Genomic DNA, 17,573 nt, shown 5'->3' with positions numbered 1-17,573 from the left:
ACAACAACAACAAAAAAAAAAAACCCATTGTACCATGAAATTGACAAGGTACAGTTAGCACTGAGCAGGAGCTCACAGGAGGCCTTTCTAGAGCAATAGCAGGAAGACAACCTGAGGCTAAGGAATCAGAATACACACATATTCTGCAGAGTGAAAGGCAGCCTGGTCCCCACAGCCAGCACTGAGACAGAAACACAGCAGGAGCTCAGGCCAAGGTCCTATTCTCAAAGGAATTAAAATGTCATTGATCTGGCTCACAAACAGTTCAGTGGGAGAAAGAAGCACGTGTACTTGCACACAGGAAGAGAACGATGAAGTGAGCATAAATGACAATCGAGGAGCAGGGCACAAGGGACCTTCCTTGTGCTGTTCTTGGGACCACAAAAACTTGTATGTTTGAAAAACTATGGCAAAATTTAAAGTTATGATGGCAATGTGCAATGTATGTACCACTGTTATCCTGATTGCTGCATTTTGAAAGTTTTTTTCTCTTTGAAATAAAATGGATTTTAAAATTAAAAAAAAAATTTTTCTTTTGAGACAAGGTTTCTCTATGCATTTCAGGCTGGCCTTGAGCTCACTTTGTAGCCCAGGCTGGTCTGGAACTCCCAATGATCCTCCTGCCTCAGCCTCCTGAGTGTTGGGATTACAGGCATGAGCCACCATACCTGGCTGAAAATAAAAAAATTTTAAGTTAAAAAAAATAGGCATAATTGGAATGATGTCTTAAAAGTCTAATGTAATCCATGAACTAAGGGTGATCTGAGGTAAACAGATTCTAAAAATGAGGCACTCCCAGGCAAACACAGCACGCAGCAGCAGTTACCTGGCCAGGCACTTGCTTCTGTGCAGCGCAGGCTAAGTTGTTTTGACATTTTTTTAATGGTTGAGAGAAAAAAAATCAAAAAAACATCATTTCAGGACAGGTAGAGACTCTGAAATTCAAGTTTTCGTGTCCACAAAGTTTTTCTGGAACATAGCCATAGAACATTTATGTGTTCTCCACTGCCACTTTCAGCTTTGAGAGCATTCGGCCCACAAAGCCACCCTCTGGCCTTTGCAGAAAACGTGTCCTAATTTTTAGAGAACATGAAGAAGCATCCCAGTGGGGAGCACCTGACTAAGCAGACCAAGGATGATAGCCAGCAACTGGAGAATTATACTTCTTACACAGGTTTGCTTATCACTCCTAAACCAGCAAAGGCCAGGCAGTGTCTGCTGTATCATGAACCTCTAGGTACCTAAAGCCTAAGGCTACCAAGTGCACATTAAGTAACTTACTTAGAATAGTTTACCTTTGGTCGTCTTTTCCTAGAAGTCCTAGTATTCTTAAGAGCTGTATTTGTAACCATGGCGCTGGCACACTGTGGTAATTAAAATCTACCGGGAGCTTTCCGCCAACGACTTGCTTTAAGATTGTTACAAAACTCCCAGTCAGGTCTTTATATCCAGACGCATTCTCCTGCATCCAAAAAAACCCCCCAAAAAACAAAAAGCAACTTTCTGTGAATATAATGTCTTCTCAAATATTAAATGCAGCTAGTTAAATGCCACATAGAACCTAGTGAATTAAAATGTGCTCACTTGGAAGTTTATATTCATCATTTAACAAAACAGTGTTTGCATGATTTCTTCCATGATGAAACTCTGCTGGCTACCCAGTCCAAAAGTTGACTCATTCCCGGAAATGCTTCCTACTCCCTATTTTTTCCAACCGTTTAATCACATTTCAAAAGTTCTTATAATTACATCTTAGAACCCTTAATAGCCAATATTGGCAGTTAAAGCAAAAACTAAAAAGAACTGGCACACTGCAAAGGGGCAGTAACATCACTCCTCTGGATGAAAATCAAGGCTTGTTCGTCATCTCTGCACTCTGTGTGCGAAGACCTCATGTAAATGAATTAAATCCATTCTCTGGCCAGGAGCACAGCCAAGACTTTGTAAATGTTCAAAACCCCCCAATCAGTGAGCTGTCAATCAAGAATTAATTACCCATAGAGTATGTAAATATATTTCCATTTCTGAATGAGTGCCTTGATTATCTATCTGACTAATCTCTTGGATTGGAAAAATTAAATATATACCACCTAAAATAAGCATCAGATTCTTCATTGTAATTTTTATTATGTTTCAAGAGCAAATTTTTAAAAGAAAAATAATAGCACTTTCAAATTTTTGTAAATGTGAGGAAGAAAGTAAGATTTACTATCAAATACCTATTTCTATCTCATACTATTTTGAAACACAAAGGCCAAAAGAGAAGACAAGCTTTGGTTCTATACACTTAGAAATTCAACACTTTATTAGTGTTCACAAAATCACTCACAAAGACATACTTTTGAAAAGGTTTCACGCAATTCGCTGAGACAGAGTTAATACAAAGCCACAATCGTCATTTAGAAGACATTTTTACCATTGCACTCAACCTCTTTCCTCACCTGCCACGGAGGGAACTGGGGAAGTCAACACTGAAATCTACACCTGGCAAGACCCACCCCCAGTTCTACAAGTTATCCTGCAGGCCATGAAGCTACGTACAAGAATCACTGCATGAAAAAACACAAATCTGCCAATTTATATCTCCTTTCAGAGCTACTGTTTTCCATATTTCTTTGGATAAATGAAAAAACTGAAGACATTTTAAGAATTTTAATTCTGTAACATGCCTCTGCCTCACACAATCAATGACTTATGAAAATTACTATTAAAAAATCAATAATAGCATCAAGCATTAATTAAGCCTTTACTGAAATTTAATTCTACAATTACACTTTTCTAGTGGTCAGTTCTGAGCATCTGCTGCAATTTCCACCTCACCTTGATCATCCTGAGGTATATATGCAAAGAAGCAGCCATCACCCCCACATCTCTGTCACAAAGCGCTTTCCGGAACTTCACGTGGATGTGCTGCACTTGGTTAGGAGCAATGAGATGGAATTTGTACAGCGCCAGAACAGCTTTTCTTCGTATAATCTCCCTAAGGACAGAAAGTGAAAGCTAAATGGCAGAATCCAAATCTCTAGGTATTTGCTCTGAAGCTTACAATCCAGATGATTTAAAAATGTCAGCTATGACACTAATCTAAAGAAGAAAAGATACAGTTAGCATTCATTTCTTTTTTCTAATACACTAAACTATAAAAACCACTTATGTCTAGGAGGTATGATCTCAAGAGACTTTAACAGTTCTATATTCTCTAGTTATGGAAGTTTTTCATAACATGCCTGTATTACTTTTGAAATCCGTTAAAACAAGTTAAGCAAATTTCTTAGTTCCCTAATTCCACTTTTAAAAATCTCATCTCAAGAAACTGGGAAAAGAGTCAATAGTAAGTTTAAATCAGTAACATGTAATTTCAGCTAGAGAATGTTTAAATGTTCTCTTTATTAGTATTAAAACCTTTTTTTCTGTGATAGCCAAGCATACTCCAAATTATCTCTGGGGATGAGGAGATACATGGATTAAAAAGAAGTTATACCTCCCTTTGCCCACTCTGTTTTTAAAACCTCAAGGGATATGAAGCAAAAATAAAGGGATCCTACTGTGTAATTTTTTTAACCTTTTCAGTTCTGGGTACAAATTCAGAGTACTGCACATGCTAGGCAAATAGTCTAATAGCTAAATTTCCAATTTCCCATTTTCTAAAATTATACTTTTAGGTTCCGGGAGAACATGGCGGACAGACAACAGCAACTACCAGAGGCTCTCTGAAAGGCTCGGCTCAGAGGCCAGGAATGATGCGGACTAAGGAGACATGAACCGGTAGAGATATGCTCTGCTGACTCAGGAACGAACTGGGCTGAGAGAAACCAACTTAGAATACAGTCCTGGCGCTAAAATAGGAACAGAAAAGACTTGGTGTGGAGGCTTGACCCCGTGCCATTGGAAACCGCGATTTGGGTTTCCCGCCGCCTGGCGGCTGGCTGCCTCCACAAGCGGCTCGGCAAGGAGAGACGCGCAGAAGCTCTGGGAATGGGAGTCTGAGAATGGAGTCGAAAACAGGACGGACAAAGAGGCCTACACTGACTGGTGGCGAGGTGAGTGAGAGAAACTGACCCCCTACCACAGTTTGACTCCAGCGGAGGACTTTCTGGGTTCGGGCAGTCCTGTAAGAGCAGGGCGCGGTGGCGACTCCAGCCACACATTCCCCTCTTGGACGGGATTGGTGAAAAGCGCCTGGCCTGCGTGACGCTGCTGGCGGACTCGGTAGACTGGCCTAACCCAGATCCCAGAGCCTGACGGTGGCCCGGAGGAGCGACTGACTCCCGCGTAGGCTGCCTCCTCCGCAACTCCCTTGTGCGCAGCGGTGGGCGGGAACAACTAGCCAGCGCAATTTGATCAGGCTGTGGCTGACAGGCAGGGAAGCCGGGCCTCCTATGTAAGCTTGCATTTTATAAGGAACAGAAAATATGGGGAAGGGAAGCAACAAGAAAGGCTCCTCGGCCCCCAATTCTGAGAAACAGGCAATAGTGGACACCACACCAATATACATTAAGCGCCATATAGAGAGCCTCATAGACCAATTCAGGAATGAAGTTATCAATGACCTGAAGCTAGAAGTATGCAGAATAGTTAGAGAAATGCTAAGCACCACCCAGGAAAAAACAGATGGTGGAATGGAAGAACAGAAAAAGAGGAGAGAATTGCTTGATGGAGAAAACAGAGAAAGCATTGAGTATGTGAAGCAGGTTCAAAGGGACTATCAAGAAATTAAGAAGTCTATCCAAGACTGGCATAACAGCTTGAAAGAAACTAAGGACAGACTATCTGAACTTCAGGGCAGACTTGTAATATGGGAGAATGAAATGAAAAACTTCTTAAAAATAACAAAGAAACAAACAGCAATAATACAAAGACAAGAGGATGATAAGAGGAGCCATAACTTAAGGATTAAGAACATAAAAGAAGAAGTAGGGACACAAACAAGTGAACTACAAAAGCTACTCACAGAAATAATCCAGGAGAATTTTCCTAATTTAGCAAAAGGTAAAGATACTCAGATGTATGAGGCATACAGGACCCCAGCTACCTACAACCCTAACAGAGAAACACCCAGGCATATAATAATAAAAATCCCAGAAATTCAATACAAGAACAGAATATTAAAAGCTGTAAGAGACAAGAAACAGACCACTTACAAGGGAACACCCATCAGAATTACAGCAGATTTCTCTGCACAAACCATCAAATCACAAAGAGTGTGGGGGGAAATAATTCAAGCTTTGAAAGATAATAATCTCCAGCCAAGATTGAGATATCCTGCACAACTGTCCCTGGAAATTGATGGAAAAACAAGGTGCTTCCAGGATAAAGAGGAACTGGGGGAATTTGCAACCACCAATTCAACCCTACAGAAAGTATTGCAGGATATTCTAAAAAAAGAAAAATCAAAGAACCCAGAAATAGTGGGGGGAGGCCACAATGAATGGAGCAGAGAACAAAATGAAGAAGACGAACTGACAGCTACTGACAGAAAAAGAGCTCAACAGAAATGAGACAGAGAAGATTGGATGATAGGAACAGCTATTTTGGAGAAAATGACATCTTAATAGGTAATACTGATTTAGTACCATCTTGTTTTGAAGTCTCATCTAGCTTTTGTTCTTCTGTCTCCAATGGTCTAAACAGGTTGTATCTTATTGGATTTTATTATGTACGATAGTATAAGCAAAAACCTTTTAAAGACAAGGAGATTATACAGAAACCATTGTTCATTTTCTGTTAGTCAATTCTAAATACTCTATAATGCTGTCATTCTCTTAAATGGTTTTACATTGTTTTGATATACTTAATGCTACAGTATATGAAGTTGTACTCAAGGACTTCAAGGAAAGAGTCAATATGGTAACTACTTTTGGGTCGGAATTATCTGGTGGTGAAACACTATTCTGCTTAAATGGTTATGTTTTGATCTGCCCTGTTTCGCTGTTATGCCCTCTTTTTTTCTCAATCTCCACTCCATTATTTACTTTTTCATTTTTATCCGTTTAATTAAAGGGAAAAAATAGCAGGATATAATATAGTAACCCACTTTGACTTTCTATTATCTCGATTTGAAGCCCTGTATTACTCTCACCATCTTGTTTTTGACTGAGGTTCCTCTATTCTGTTTTGCTGGATAGTATCAGGTTCGAAAGTTTAGGCATCAGCTGAGAAGATAATGAGATTCATTATAACGCCCATTCTCGTTGACTTTTATCTACTTTTGAAGACCTACAATGTCTCCAATGTTTTGGTTTTGTCGGTTTTGTTCTTTACTGTTTTGTTCAATTGTATTACAACTAATGATATAGGCAATTCTATTAGAGATAGCGGGAGGCATTATGGTAACCATTGTTGATCACCTTGTATTATGTTTTTATATTATCTATTATGTCCACCCTTTTGACTTGACCGATTCTGTTCTGTTATGTCATATTTGGTTTTACTCTCTTCCAAAAAAGCAATAAGAACTGTGGGAGCAATGAAACCCAAAATGTGTAATAGTCATTGTACAAAAGAGAGGAAAAGAAAGTGCTCTAAACTATATAACTGCATGTATATTTAAGTGTATAAGATAGAAAATGGTATCACAGAGTTTTATTGGATCACTGAACAGAACTGTTTGCAGTATCATTGTTGGGATGTCCACTCTACAAGCTTTAATTTTGTGACTTGAACAATTATTTCTAAGATGGCAATATGTAATCCATTAACTAGTGATTTCCTACTGCGCATTTTTTTCTTCTGTAAATCTGTATAACTTGTACCCCTTCACTGTTTTTTTTTCTTTTCTCCTTAAATAAAAAATAAATAAATAAATAAATAAAATAAAATTATACTTTTAGACAGGGTCTCACTGCATTGTCTGAACTGACCTCAAACTCACAATCCTTCTGCCTCAGCCTCCTGCATAGTTGCAGCTGGGATTACAGGTGTGTACTACCATGCCCAGCTCTCTATTCTATATTCTTGACATAGTTTTTAATGGACTGTATTTCTTGATATTCTCTCTCATGCCTCTTTCCACATATCTCATACTTGCTGACTAGGCTAGAAGTGCTCAAAACAACAGCAAACAACGCAAAAGTGAAATATTTACTTTAAGGTTCCTTAATATGTACTTCTTTTACCCAAAATCATACTATCTAAAAGTTGATGTTCCACTAATAGCATTTTAAAGAAGAAAAACAACAACAACAGCAAAGAATACTTGGATAAAATTCAAATAAATGGTTACCCAGCTTCCACTAAATTCCATTAACAGACAGCTCACCTCTTCTAAGCAAACTATGCCATGATAGAAAATTCTTTTCACATAAAAAGAAAAGCAAATTATCAACAGACTTGCCATTAACATCTTGATAGCTGTAAACTACCTACCAATGTATCATGTTTGGATGTTAACCAGTGTTAATTTTGGGAGAAAGTGGAGAGTTCATAAAGTAAAGAACACAAAACAAGCTCAAGAATTTCTAAGCCTGGCCCTAAGTGGGAAGATTAACCCAAGACTTCAAGAGACCAGATCTGGACTCTAAGCTGAGATGCTGAAAAGCTGAACTCAAGCCTGGCCTCACAGCTCTGTGATGTCCCCTGGCTTACCAGCCCCGCCACATATTCTACAGCATGAAGCCGCATCTGGCCATAACTTCAGAAGTAGAGTTTCAAAAACCCTAAACTCTAGCCATGATTTTAAATTAGACTAGTTGGGAAGCAGCAGGCCTTTGAATTCTCAGGATGATTTCATATAATGGTTGGTAGGTATGGTCACCACCAAAAGAGTGGTGGTAAGGAGAAATTACAAGAAAATATGCTGCTGCTACAATCAGATCACCTGTAAGTACCCAGGAGAAATTACTATTTTATTTCCAATAATTAATTGCCTTTAACCAACCTTTGTTCTAAACAGATTTAACATATAAAATATTATGAAATGTCCGAAAAATCCTAAAAGTTATTCTACCATTTTTGGTAAATAGCATCATTTTAAGTTAGTGGATTCGAGGTCCAAAATTTCTTAAAGAATGCAAGCTATAAGACAACAGTTTATAATCCAAACACGAATAATGCCAGCTTCAAGGAGCATGGGAAATACAGAAACGTATGAGTAACAAAGGCTCTTTTATCAAGAATGTACATGTAACTAACATACTATAACCACGAAAGAAAATGACTACAAACTTTTTACTAGAAAGGGCTTAGTTAAAATAAATTACAGGTGTGGTGACAAAGTGTATTAAGCAGATTAAGTAGTGTGTTAGGAAATCTTAAGGAGCACTTCAGCAAAATACAGGTCAGTACTTATTTGGTGTTTTCTGCTGGGAACTCGACTTTGAACACTGTGGTTTCCAAGGAATCTCCTTCATACGTGGAAGCTTCACATTCAATGCACTTACATGATCTTAATATATTTTCTGTTATTTTACTTTACCCTCAAAACAACTTCGGGAGAACCAAGAAGCTTCAACCAATGCCATACATAGACAAAAGAAAAACACAACCACTCCTCATTAGTGGTAAAGCAGGAGAAAAGCCAAGAGTTTGGGATGCCATGCCTCACTGTCTCTCAGTTTAACCAGAAAGCTGCCTGACATTTTCTAAACCCCATAAAAATAAGAACAATTCTACTGGGGAGTCTTGCGTTATATACTTGTTTGGAAAAGAATATCCTCAGTTCCGGTAGCACTAAGTTGAAATTCTGGTACACTCTAAGTCTGTTTTGAAATATATGGTGCAGACAGCTATGCTGAAAGTTTACTTACTTAGAATGTTGCAGTTTATCTTCTATTAGTGGAAGGACAGCTGGGATCATTTCTCGAGGGAAAATCTGGCTGACGACAGTAAGTGCCATACAAACTTCTACCAGGTTAGTGCTCTGCAAATCCTGGCATAATTATTAAGCAAAGAAGACATCAGCGTAAATTCGGAAATCAGCACTGGCAAGCCTGACAATATAATGGTCCTACGTACTTGGAATTCTGTTCCGATTTTGTAATTAATTTGCACATCCAGACTTCTGTCATACTTTATAGCAAAATCCCCACTTCCTTTATTTCTCTTAATAAAGTCAATAGATAAATAGTCAAAAGCAACTGATACAAAAGGAAACTTTTCATCTGAGGCTGGCAAAAGAAGTCTCTTTATTTTACACTTCAAGTTTTGCAAAGCAACATGGTATGGGAGGCTGAGGCAGGAGAATTGGTATACATTTGATGTCAGCCTGGGCTACACAGAGAGTTCAAGTCCAGCCTGAGCTATAGAGTAAGCCTGTCTCAAAAAACAAACAAAAAAACCCCCAATTTTATGAATTTTCTTATTAACAAAGAGGGGAAATTTAAAAGCAAGTAATTCTGGAGGTTATACAACAGACTGCATACGTTCATAAATACTCACAAATGCTTACAGTTTATAAACCGTTCTAATAGTACTTCAGAATATTTTTTAAAGTTTGAAAAAAATTTAAATTACTTGTAACTTTAATATCCAACTAAAATTTAGAAAATACTACATCCACAGACTCTCACATACATATATAACCCACAAGACAAAGAAGAGAAAGCTCAACAATTCAATTACACTTCATTATTAATTCTACTAGAAGCTTAGTGGGGCAAAATTCTGAGAGTGCAGGGTAAACTGTTTTTATTATCTGTACAATTCACTACTCAATTATATTCTATGTCCAACTTCAGTGACCTTTGGGATTTGAAGATGTCAGTTCTTCAGTTTATAGCTCTGTCTCTTGAGACAGATTCAAGAGACAAAAACGGCAGTGAGGAAAGCGCACAGAAGAACCGGTCGATCTGGGCTGGAATTCCAGCCTGGGTTTTTACTAAACAGTAACACCTTCAGCAAGAGCGGGGCAGGAGCAGCAGCAACTGTGCTTCACACAGCTCTCACAACTCTAAATTCCGGTACCTATCCACATCTGCGAGACGCAGACACAGGGTCTACTAGAGCTTCCTAGGCCCCTTCAGCAAGCCCACCAGCTTCCCCATTTAGCTAACATAATTCATCATGACTGGAGAGAAACACCAGATGCCTCAGGAGTCATTTGGACTTTGTTAACCATACAACATCTCACCTTTACCACTGTATTCACCAGGAGAAGCAACAGTTCGTGACTTTCATGCAGAAATAAAGACACAGCCAGATAACCTATAAAAATTAAGGGTGACATCTCATTACTGTCCACCAAAATTAAACTTCCCCAAGAAGTTAAATGAAGTAATATATTCTAAAAGTCTTGCATCAAAATATATCAATTACATATAAACACAAAAACAAGTTGCAAACTATGAGATTAAAAAACTGTGCTAAGGAAGATTTCAGGTATTCTTCATCCTGAAGTTTTTCAGTTATGTATTTCATAGCTGGATGTGGTGGCACAAGCTTATGAAGCCTGCACTTGGGAGGCTGAGGCAGGAAGACTGCGAGTGAGTTGAGGCTAGCCTAAGCTAGATAATGAGTTCAAGGCCTGTTTCAACTACATAGCTTGACCCTGTCCCAAAAGAAGAAAAAGAGTTAATGTATGTTACAAGATACATACCTAGTTAACACCCTGTAAAAACACTAGGAAGATGGGCCCTCTATTTCCTGTGTAAGTCTCTATATCATCACTAGAAACATTCTCTATCTTATAGTCAAACACATAAGAATTCACGGACTCAGTTATTACCGTTTAGTCAGTACTGGTCATTCTATTACAGTGTGAGCTAATACCAGTCCTCACAATGTAAATGATACACTAGGCAACAAACAACACCGTAGTTTCTCAATTTAAAGATGTACTCCTAAAAGAGTAACAGCTGTTCACCAAAGAGAAACCAGCTCCCACAACTTGGGTTTTTATATTGGTGTCCTGGGTATGGGTGACGCCTTAGCTGAATAGGTGAGACTCGGGCCACCAAACTTCATCTCTGCTGTAATTGCTTTGTGGGGTTTTCCTCCTCTCTCTCGGGCCTGATCAGAGAGAGAGAAAGAGAGAGAGAGAGAGAGAGAGAGAGAGAGAGAGAGAGAGTATGTGTGTGTGTGTGTGCGCGCGCGCGAGCACAGTGTGTAGTGCTGGGCACTAGACTCAGAGGCTCATGCCCTGGTCAGTTTTTCCCTCTCTCCAGACTGCGGGAGCTGTCACTCTGCTCCTCTGTCAGGCAGTGAGGATTATGATAGGAAGCACCTGTCTATGTAATAATTAAAGCACGGGTGGAAAAATTCCACACTTACATAATGTTTGTGAGAAGTCAAAATTTTAAAAAAGTAAAATTGCTAACAAAGACTACTTTAATATCTCAAGGAAAAAAAATGTGCGGCCTTTAGTCCAGAAGCTAAGACATGGGAGCTATCTGAGTGATCTTGGAAGAGCTGAAACTTGACTCAGAACATGGAAAGGGGACACAGGCTGCCTCAGGACATTCTTCTTAAGGAAAGGAAATCCAGACGATCACAGAGTATTTTGGGTAAAGTGGAGTCATCAAGGGAATGCTGTATGCGCGAAGTCTCGAGATCTTTACCAAGGCTCCTTCCTCCCCGCCCCAGCGGTGGGGACAGAGAAGGCTGGCCCTCCCCCCAGCTTCACACACGGAGCCACTCTGCCCTCACCGCCTCCCAACAGCTTCCCAAAAGCTGAACCTTCTTAAAACAAGATTTAAGTCCTCGACAAAGTTTTTTCTAGTAGCCTACAAAACAACCATAGAGACAAAAATTTTAAAAAGATACAGCTAGTCCTCATAGCTAACATTTGTGAAAGCAAGAACAGGTAATTTAAAGTTATTCTAGGGCTGGGGATTTAGCTCAGCAGCATAAGCAACCTACCTGCCTGGCAAGTGTGAGGTTGTGAGTTCAATCCCCAGTACCAAAAAAAAAAAAAAAAAAGTTATCCTAGTCAATTTTAGTTTTTTACCTTATAGGGAAACATTTCTGAACATTAAGCTTAAAATATGATTTATTAAGATATAATTTACAAACAAGAGAATTTACTAATTTTAAGTTTATAGTTCAATGAGCTTTGATAAATATATATCATCTAAATACCCTCTCAAGAGCAGGTGCTTTTTCATCTTCTCTGTAACTCCAAAATGCTATACTTCAGGAAAAGTAGTTTCACTGACAGGCTTTTTTTGATTTCTGAAGTTACCTTCTAAGGTTTGGAAATTACAATGCAGAGTTCTAAAAACATACTCTGTATTTGCCATCATTTACCTTTCTTTTGGGGGAGGGGGCTTGAGACAGGGTCTCCATATGCAGTCCAGAATAGCCTCAGACACCTGTCTCAGCCTCCCAAGTGCCGGGATTACAGGCTCACAATATCATGCCCAGCACCATCATTCATCTTACAAGAAGTTGCAACTTTTATGACCATACTAAAGTATGAAGTCTTAAACAGGCACAGCACATACCTACTCTTTTTTCTAAGAGATTTCCTTGTTGGGCCAGCTTGATTGCATGTATGTAGCCAAAGGAGGCATCATATCCAAGCATTTCACAATATATAAGTCTTACCATACATTCCTTCATCATTTTCTGAAAAACAAAATACCCAGTCATTATATAAACAAATAGAATGTTCTCTTTTTTTAGCATATGTTTCAATTTAACAGGAGAATCCTTTAATAAATCCTTAAATATGCCAGGAATTTTGTTCAGTGGCATAAGTACCTGCCTGGCAAACTCAAGGTCATGAGTTTGATCCCTGGCACCCAAAAAAAAAAAAAACCTTTAATAACTGAAGATAAAATATACATATTATAAATTGGCCACCCAGTAACACACTGTAAGTAAAAGTGGCTTCCAATCTTTTTTTTATTTAAAGAGAAAAAAAAAACAGAAAAAAGTGTAGAAATAATACAGAATTTCAGAAAAATAAACAGTACTCGTTGATAAGTTACATATTGTCATCTTAGAAATAGTTGTTCAAGTTACAAAATTAAACCATATAAACTGATATTCAAATAATGACACTGCAAACAGTTCTGCTCAACGATCCAACAAGAACTTAGTAATATGGATATCAGTCCTACACACTTGTTTTTTATCTTAAAGAGGTAAGATTAAACATAACAAAACAGAACAAAACAGTTCATAAGGAAACAATTTAAAGAAACACAGATTTCAAACCAAGTCCACTGGAGAGCTTCACTGTCTATCTTGTTGTCTCTAGTTTTCTTCCAAATAGTTGTCCCCATCTTCACATACATTGAATATATACTGAACATTATAGAACTAATCAAATCATTTTACAGGATGATGAAGGCTTTTTAGGTCTTCAAGACCTGATTTTGGGGAAGTCAATAATGACTACCTTAATGTCTTGCATTCTCTTCAAAGTAGCTATCTTTATCTTTACGTATGCTGAAACTGAACATAAGAGACTAGACTAACATCACTCTGAACAGTGAATGATAGTATTGCTAGATTTTACATCATAATGCTACATAATTAGCATTGGGTTTCTTCATGTTTCTTCATGTTTCATAGTTAGCATTGGGTTTCTTCATGTTTCTTTTTCTTCAGAGTATCTATTCATTACATCATGTATTATATAATCTGTTCTCGTAAATAGTTTAGAAACTCTTCCTATGTGTGAATCTCTACATATATATCTATCCTTTCTGTATTTTAGGGAAAAACAGATCAAAACAAGACAACAAAACAAATTCCTAGAAAAACATGAAATGAAAAAGACATATAAGACCACAATATTAGGTAATCTACAATAGTTACTATGCTTTCTCTTAATTGTCCACATCATCAGGCATTATATAGTTAAGCATAGCATTACATAGCTATTTTTATAAAAACACAACTTTGAAGACATTGTAGGACTTGAAAGCTGGAATGTATATCTTTTACATCTTGTCATCCTCAGAGTAGTTGTCTCTTCTCTTAGACTTAATACTATCAAGCATACCAAATTCGAATAAAATCAGTCAAGGCAAAATAGCGGTCTAACAAACCAGCTTCAAATAAAGATCTATCATAGTTAGACAATGTAAGTAATACAGGGTTTCAGTTTAAGTTAATAGGAAATTAAGGATAGTTACCGTGGTATAAGCTGTGATTTTTGGGTTAGCTGTCTGTGCCCTCAAATCTCGTATGAGTAGACAGACCAGAACAAAACATAATCAAACTAAACAGAGCGATAAGGCTACTGTGGCTTTTAAATTCTGATACACTTTTAACAATGTCCTCTGCCTTCCTTTTTTAAGCATTTGAGACCTGATTTTCCCCTTCTCAGGATGCTTTGTATATTTTGGGTCCCACTAGCTCCTATAGTTTTTAGACTAGGCAGGGGTCAACCTTTTATGTATCTGAGTGTTGCTGAACCTTTTTACCCCTGAGCTTAATCTTGAGCTGTACTCCTTTACTTACTAAAGAGTGGCTTCCAATCTTAATTACCAACAATATTAATTTTAGTAAAATTATCTAAAATGTTCTCACGGTAGTGAACATAAATCAATTGTATAAATCTAATTCTATGTGTCCACAGCATAAAATTGGTATAAAGTGAAACATGTCTTCATACAAAATTTCATCCACAATTATCTTATTTGGCATCTAAAACTTAAATGCGTCAAGTGAAATATGCCTTATTAAATCAAAACACCCATAAAATTTTTACAGATTAGCAATAATTTCTGCAATAAAAATATTTTTCACATTGAAGAATGAAATCATCTGGCCCTGAATCAAGGCCGGCAGCTTCCTGACACTACTGGTTTCCAGCAGGAGCCTAAAGAGATGTCTTTCTATGGTCTGTTGGCCATTTCAGAACTTGGGCAGTGAAATGGTCAACTGATTAGAAAGAAACAGCTTGGGGCTGGGGATTTAGCTCAGCGGCATAAGCACCTGCCTTGCAAGCAGGCAGTCGTGAGTTTGATCTCCCCGGTACCAATAAAAACGAAAAAGACAAAAAAAAAAGAAAAGAAAGAAAGAAAGAAACAGCTTGAAGCAATCCCTTCTCACCCTGGTGAGCGGCTGTGAACATGGCAGGATCCAGTGGCCCAGGACGGAAGCCACTGGCATTTACTGGGACCTTCGCCACTGAGCTGGGACCTGGAGCACTGGGAAACCAAGCAACCCTTCACCTCCTGCCTGTTTTGTTTTGTTGAACTTCAATATACATGAAAGTATGATCAGCTATTTTGAACAGAACGAGAGACTCTACCACAGCCATTAGTGACTTTCCTATTGTCTGGTTCCGAAGACCTAAAACGCCTTCATCATTCTGTTTGGATCAGTTTTATACTATGTTGTTTTGTATGAATTCTCTGTATGCAGAAGACATGGACAACTATTTGGAAGAAAACAAGAGACAATATGATAGATAGTGAAGATCTCAGGTTGTTTAGCTTTGAAATTTGTATCTCTTACATTGCTTTCTTATGTCCTATTTTGTGCTGTTATGTTGTGTTTAATTTTACCCCCTTTAAAATTAAAAAAAAGAAAAAGAATGAAATCAAAAGCCAGGCACACACCGGTAGTCCCAGTGCTCCACAGGCTGAGGCAGATGGGTCATATGAGCCCAGAATTCAAGAACAACCTGAATGGCACAGCAAGACCCCATCCCAAACAAAGGAACAAAAATAGAGAAGGAAAGGAGGACCCAGATTTTCTTCAGAAATGTTATGCTATATACATGGAACAGTCTGCTTTTCAGGTACTTTTTCTTAAATGAACTTAGGGTTGAGCTAGTTTAGCCTTCACCAGTCACAATACGTGAATTCAGGGGCATGATTTCATCAAAAGGATAGTTATTCCAGTGATATTTAACTTTTTAGTAGTGCCTTTCAATATCTTCAAGACTAACATTAAATAATATAAATTTATATTATAAATTTATAAAATTAAATAATTAATTTATATTTATAATATAAATTTATCAGTACAACAATATTTGCATTCTTAATTTTTATAGCAAATTTTGGTCGGAAGTAAAACTGCTTCAAAATAGAGAAAAGCTCAGGCTTTTAGTATCTCAAAATTAATTACCATATTACAGGATTATAGGGTTATTAAATCACAAAATGCCTACAGTATATAGTATGTAAGCATTTTGTGATTTAATCATAAGAGTAAAGTCAAACATTCTAAAGAAAGGATAGTAATGTTTAATATTGCATGTACATGTGTACATGAATGTGTGCAAATACAGAGCTTAAAAAGACCATAGGAAAATCATAGGGGAATGAGACTCAATTGAGGTCACTTGTGCTTAAACCAATAAAAGTTAATTAATTAACACATTAATTAATTCTGACTACTAAATCCTGGAGCTGGGGAGATAGCTCAAAGTATTTGGTTAGCTTTGTGCAAGGTCCTGAGTTCAATTTCTAGCCTTACAAAAAAAGACTACTAAATATCAATTAAACTATGTCCCTCTTCAACAACAACAAGCTTCTGTGTTAATTTAAGCCATTAAGTTTCAACCCTGGATTTGTAACATCTCAGAGTTCTCCAAAAGTCAGTACTAGCTTTAAGTAAAATTACCACCTATATTATCATTCTCTTAGTGTTAGAGAAAAAGTGCATTTCCCAATGTAGCAGTTCCTGTTACAATTTTTCTAACAGTTTTTCTACCCTTATACAGTCATCTTAGACAATGCTAAGAGAGACGCCCAGAGGTGGAGGGCCATGATTACTATATAACCATTTGCCCAAACCGTGGCTCCCTAACTTCTACCTGTTAATCTTAGTTCTACCCAGTGCCTGGCTCATGCCTTGTTGCAAGGAAAACTGCAGGGCTGAGGTGTAACAGTTCAGTAGCAGAGTGTTTGCCTAGCATGCAGAAGGCCCTAGTTCTCAGCACTGAAAAAAAAAAGAAGAAAAAGAATCAAGTATAAAAAATACAAATCTAACAGCAAAATACTATTTTCTGAGTATAATGGTACACACCTGTATGCCATCATTCTGACAGGATGAGTCAGAGGTGGGGTGGTCACCAGAGCCCAGCCTGGCATCTTAAAACATAAATAAGCTAAGGTATTCATTTCTCTTTGGAATTTCTATCAAATATCAAGTAGTATAAAAATGTTACACAGATACGTACAATTATATACACAAACATACATATATACACAGATGCTAGATTGATGTGTTGAGTTTTATTGGTCCACATATTATTATTACCACCATAAAAGAAAACACACACATTCTCTTAAACTTTACAAATATTATTTATGTTCCTGACCATATACTCATGCAAAATGGGGAGGGTGACACATTCCCACAGTGACACAAAATATATTAACTAAAAATACATTTATTAAATGTTGGTTGAGACAAACCTCATGTTAAAAAAAAAAAAAAAAAAAGCCAGATGGGAAGTCTCTAGATCCAACCCCCAGTACTACCAAGAAAACAAAGATATTACACATTGTTTGGATATATTGAGCTATCACATTATACCAGTAAAAATGTACAATTATTAAAAGTACAAAATAACAACAAAACCCCAGGTCTTAATCTAGCCACATGATGATGGCCTCACAGGAACCTACAAATAGTGGCTGCTTATTAACAGCTGCTCAATGAATGCTGTTCGAAAAATCAAATTCTATCTAAGCACGTTTAAAAATATGTAACTGGCTCTTGAT

At 37.6% G+C, this 17,573-nt stretch overlaps 1 protein-coding gene and 1 non-coding gene across 2 annotated transcripts in view; one reads left to right on the top strand and one right to left on the bottom strand.

The window, feature by feature from the left end:
* Ap4e1 (adaptor related protein complex 4 subunit epsilon 1) overlaps window positions 1-17,573 on the bottom strand; it is a 63,144-nt gene that overhangs the window by 42,313 nt on the left and 3,258 nt on the right. Inside the window, exons 3-7 of the mRNA XM_003471870.5 lie at window positions 12,378-12,501; window positions 10,067-10,140; window positions 8,745-8,866; window positions 2,821-2,980; window positions 1,296-1,462 (exon numbers count right to left, since the gene is read on the bottom strand). Coding sequence (XP_003471918.1) covers window positions 1,296-1,462; window positions 2,821-2,980; window positions 8,745-8,866; window positions 10,067-10,140; window positions 12,378-12,501 — 647 coding nt within the window. The remainder of the gene's footprint in view (window positions 1-1,295; window positions 1,463-2,820; window positions 2,981-8,744; window positions 8,867-10,066; window positions 10,141-12,377; window positions 12,502-17,573) is intronic.
* On the top strand, window positions 14,656-14,792 carry LOC111757405 (small nucleolar RNA SNORA2/SNORA34 family). Its single transcript, XR_002791765.1, has one exon. It is a non-coding gene; the product is annotated as a small nucleolar RNA SNORA2/SNORA34 family (small nucleolar RNA).

The sequence above is a fragment of the Cavia porcellus genome, unplaced genomic scaffold (genome assembly GCF_034190915.1).
Source record: "Cavia porcellus strain 051 isolate PalLab524CR breed Dunkin Hartley unplaced genomic scaffold, mCavPor4.1 scaffold_1, whole genome shotgun sequence".
Taxonomy (NCBI): Eukaryota; Metazoa; Chordata; class Mammalia; order Rodentia; family Caviidae; genus Cavia; species Cavia porcellus.
Note: the sequence above shows the minus strand (reverse complement) of the source record. Positions and strands in the feature narration are given on the sequence as shown.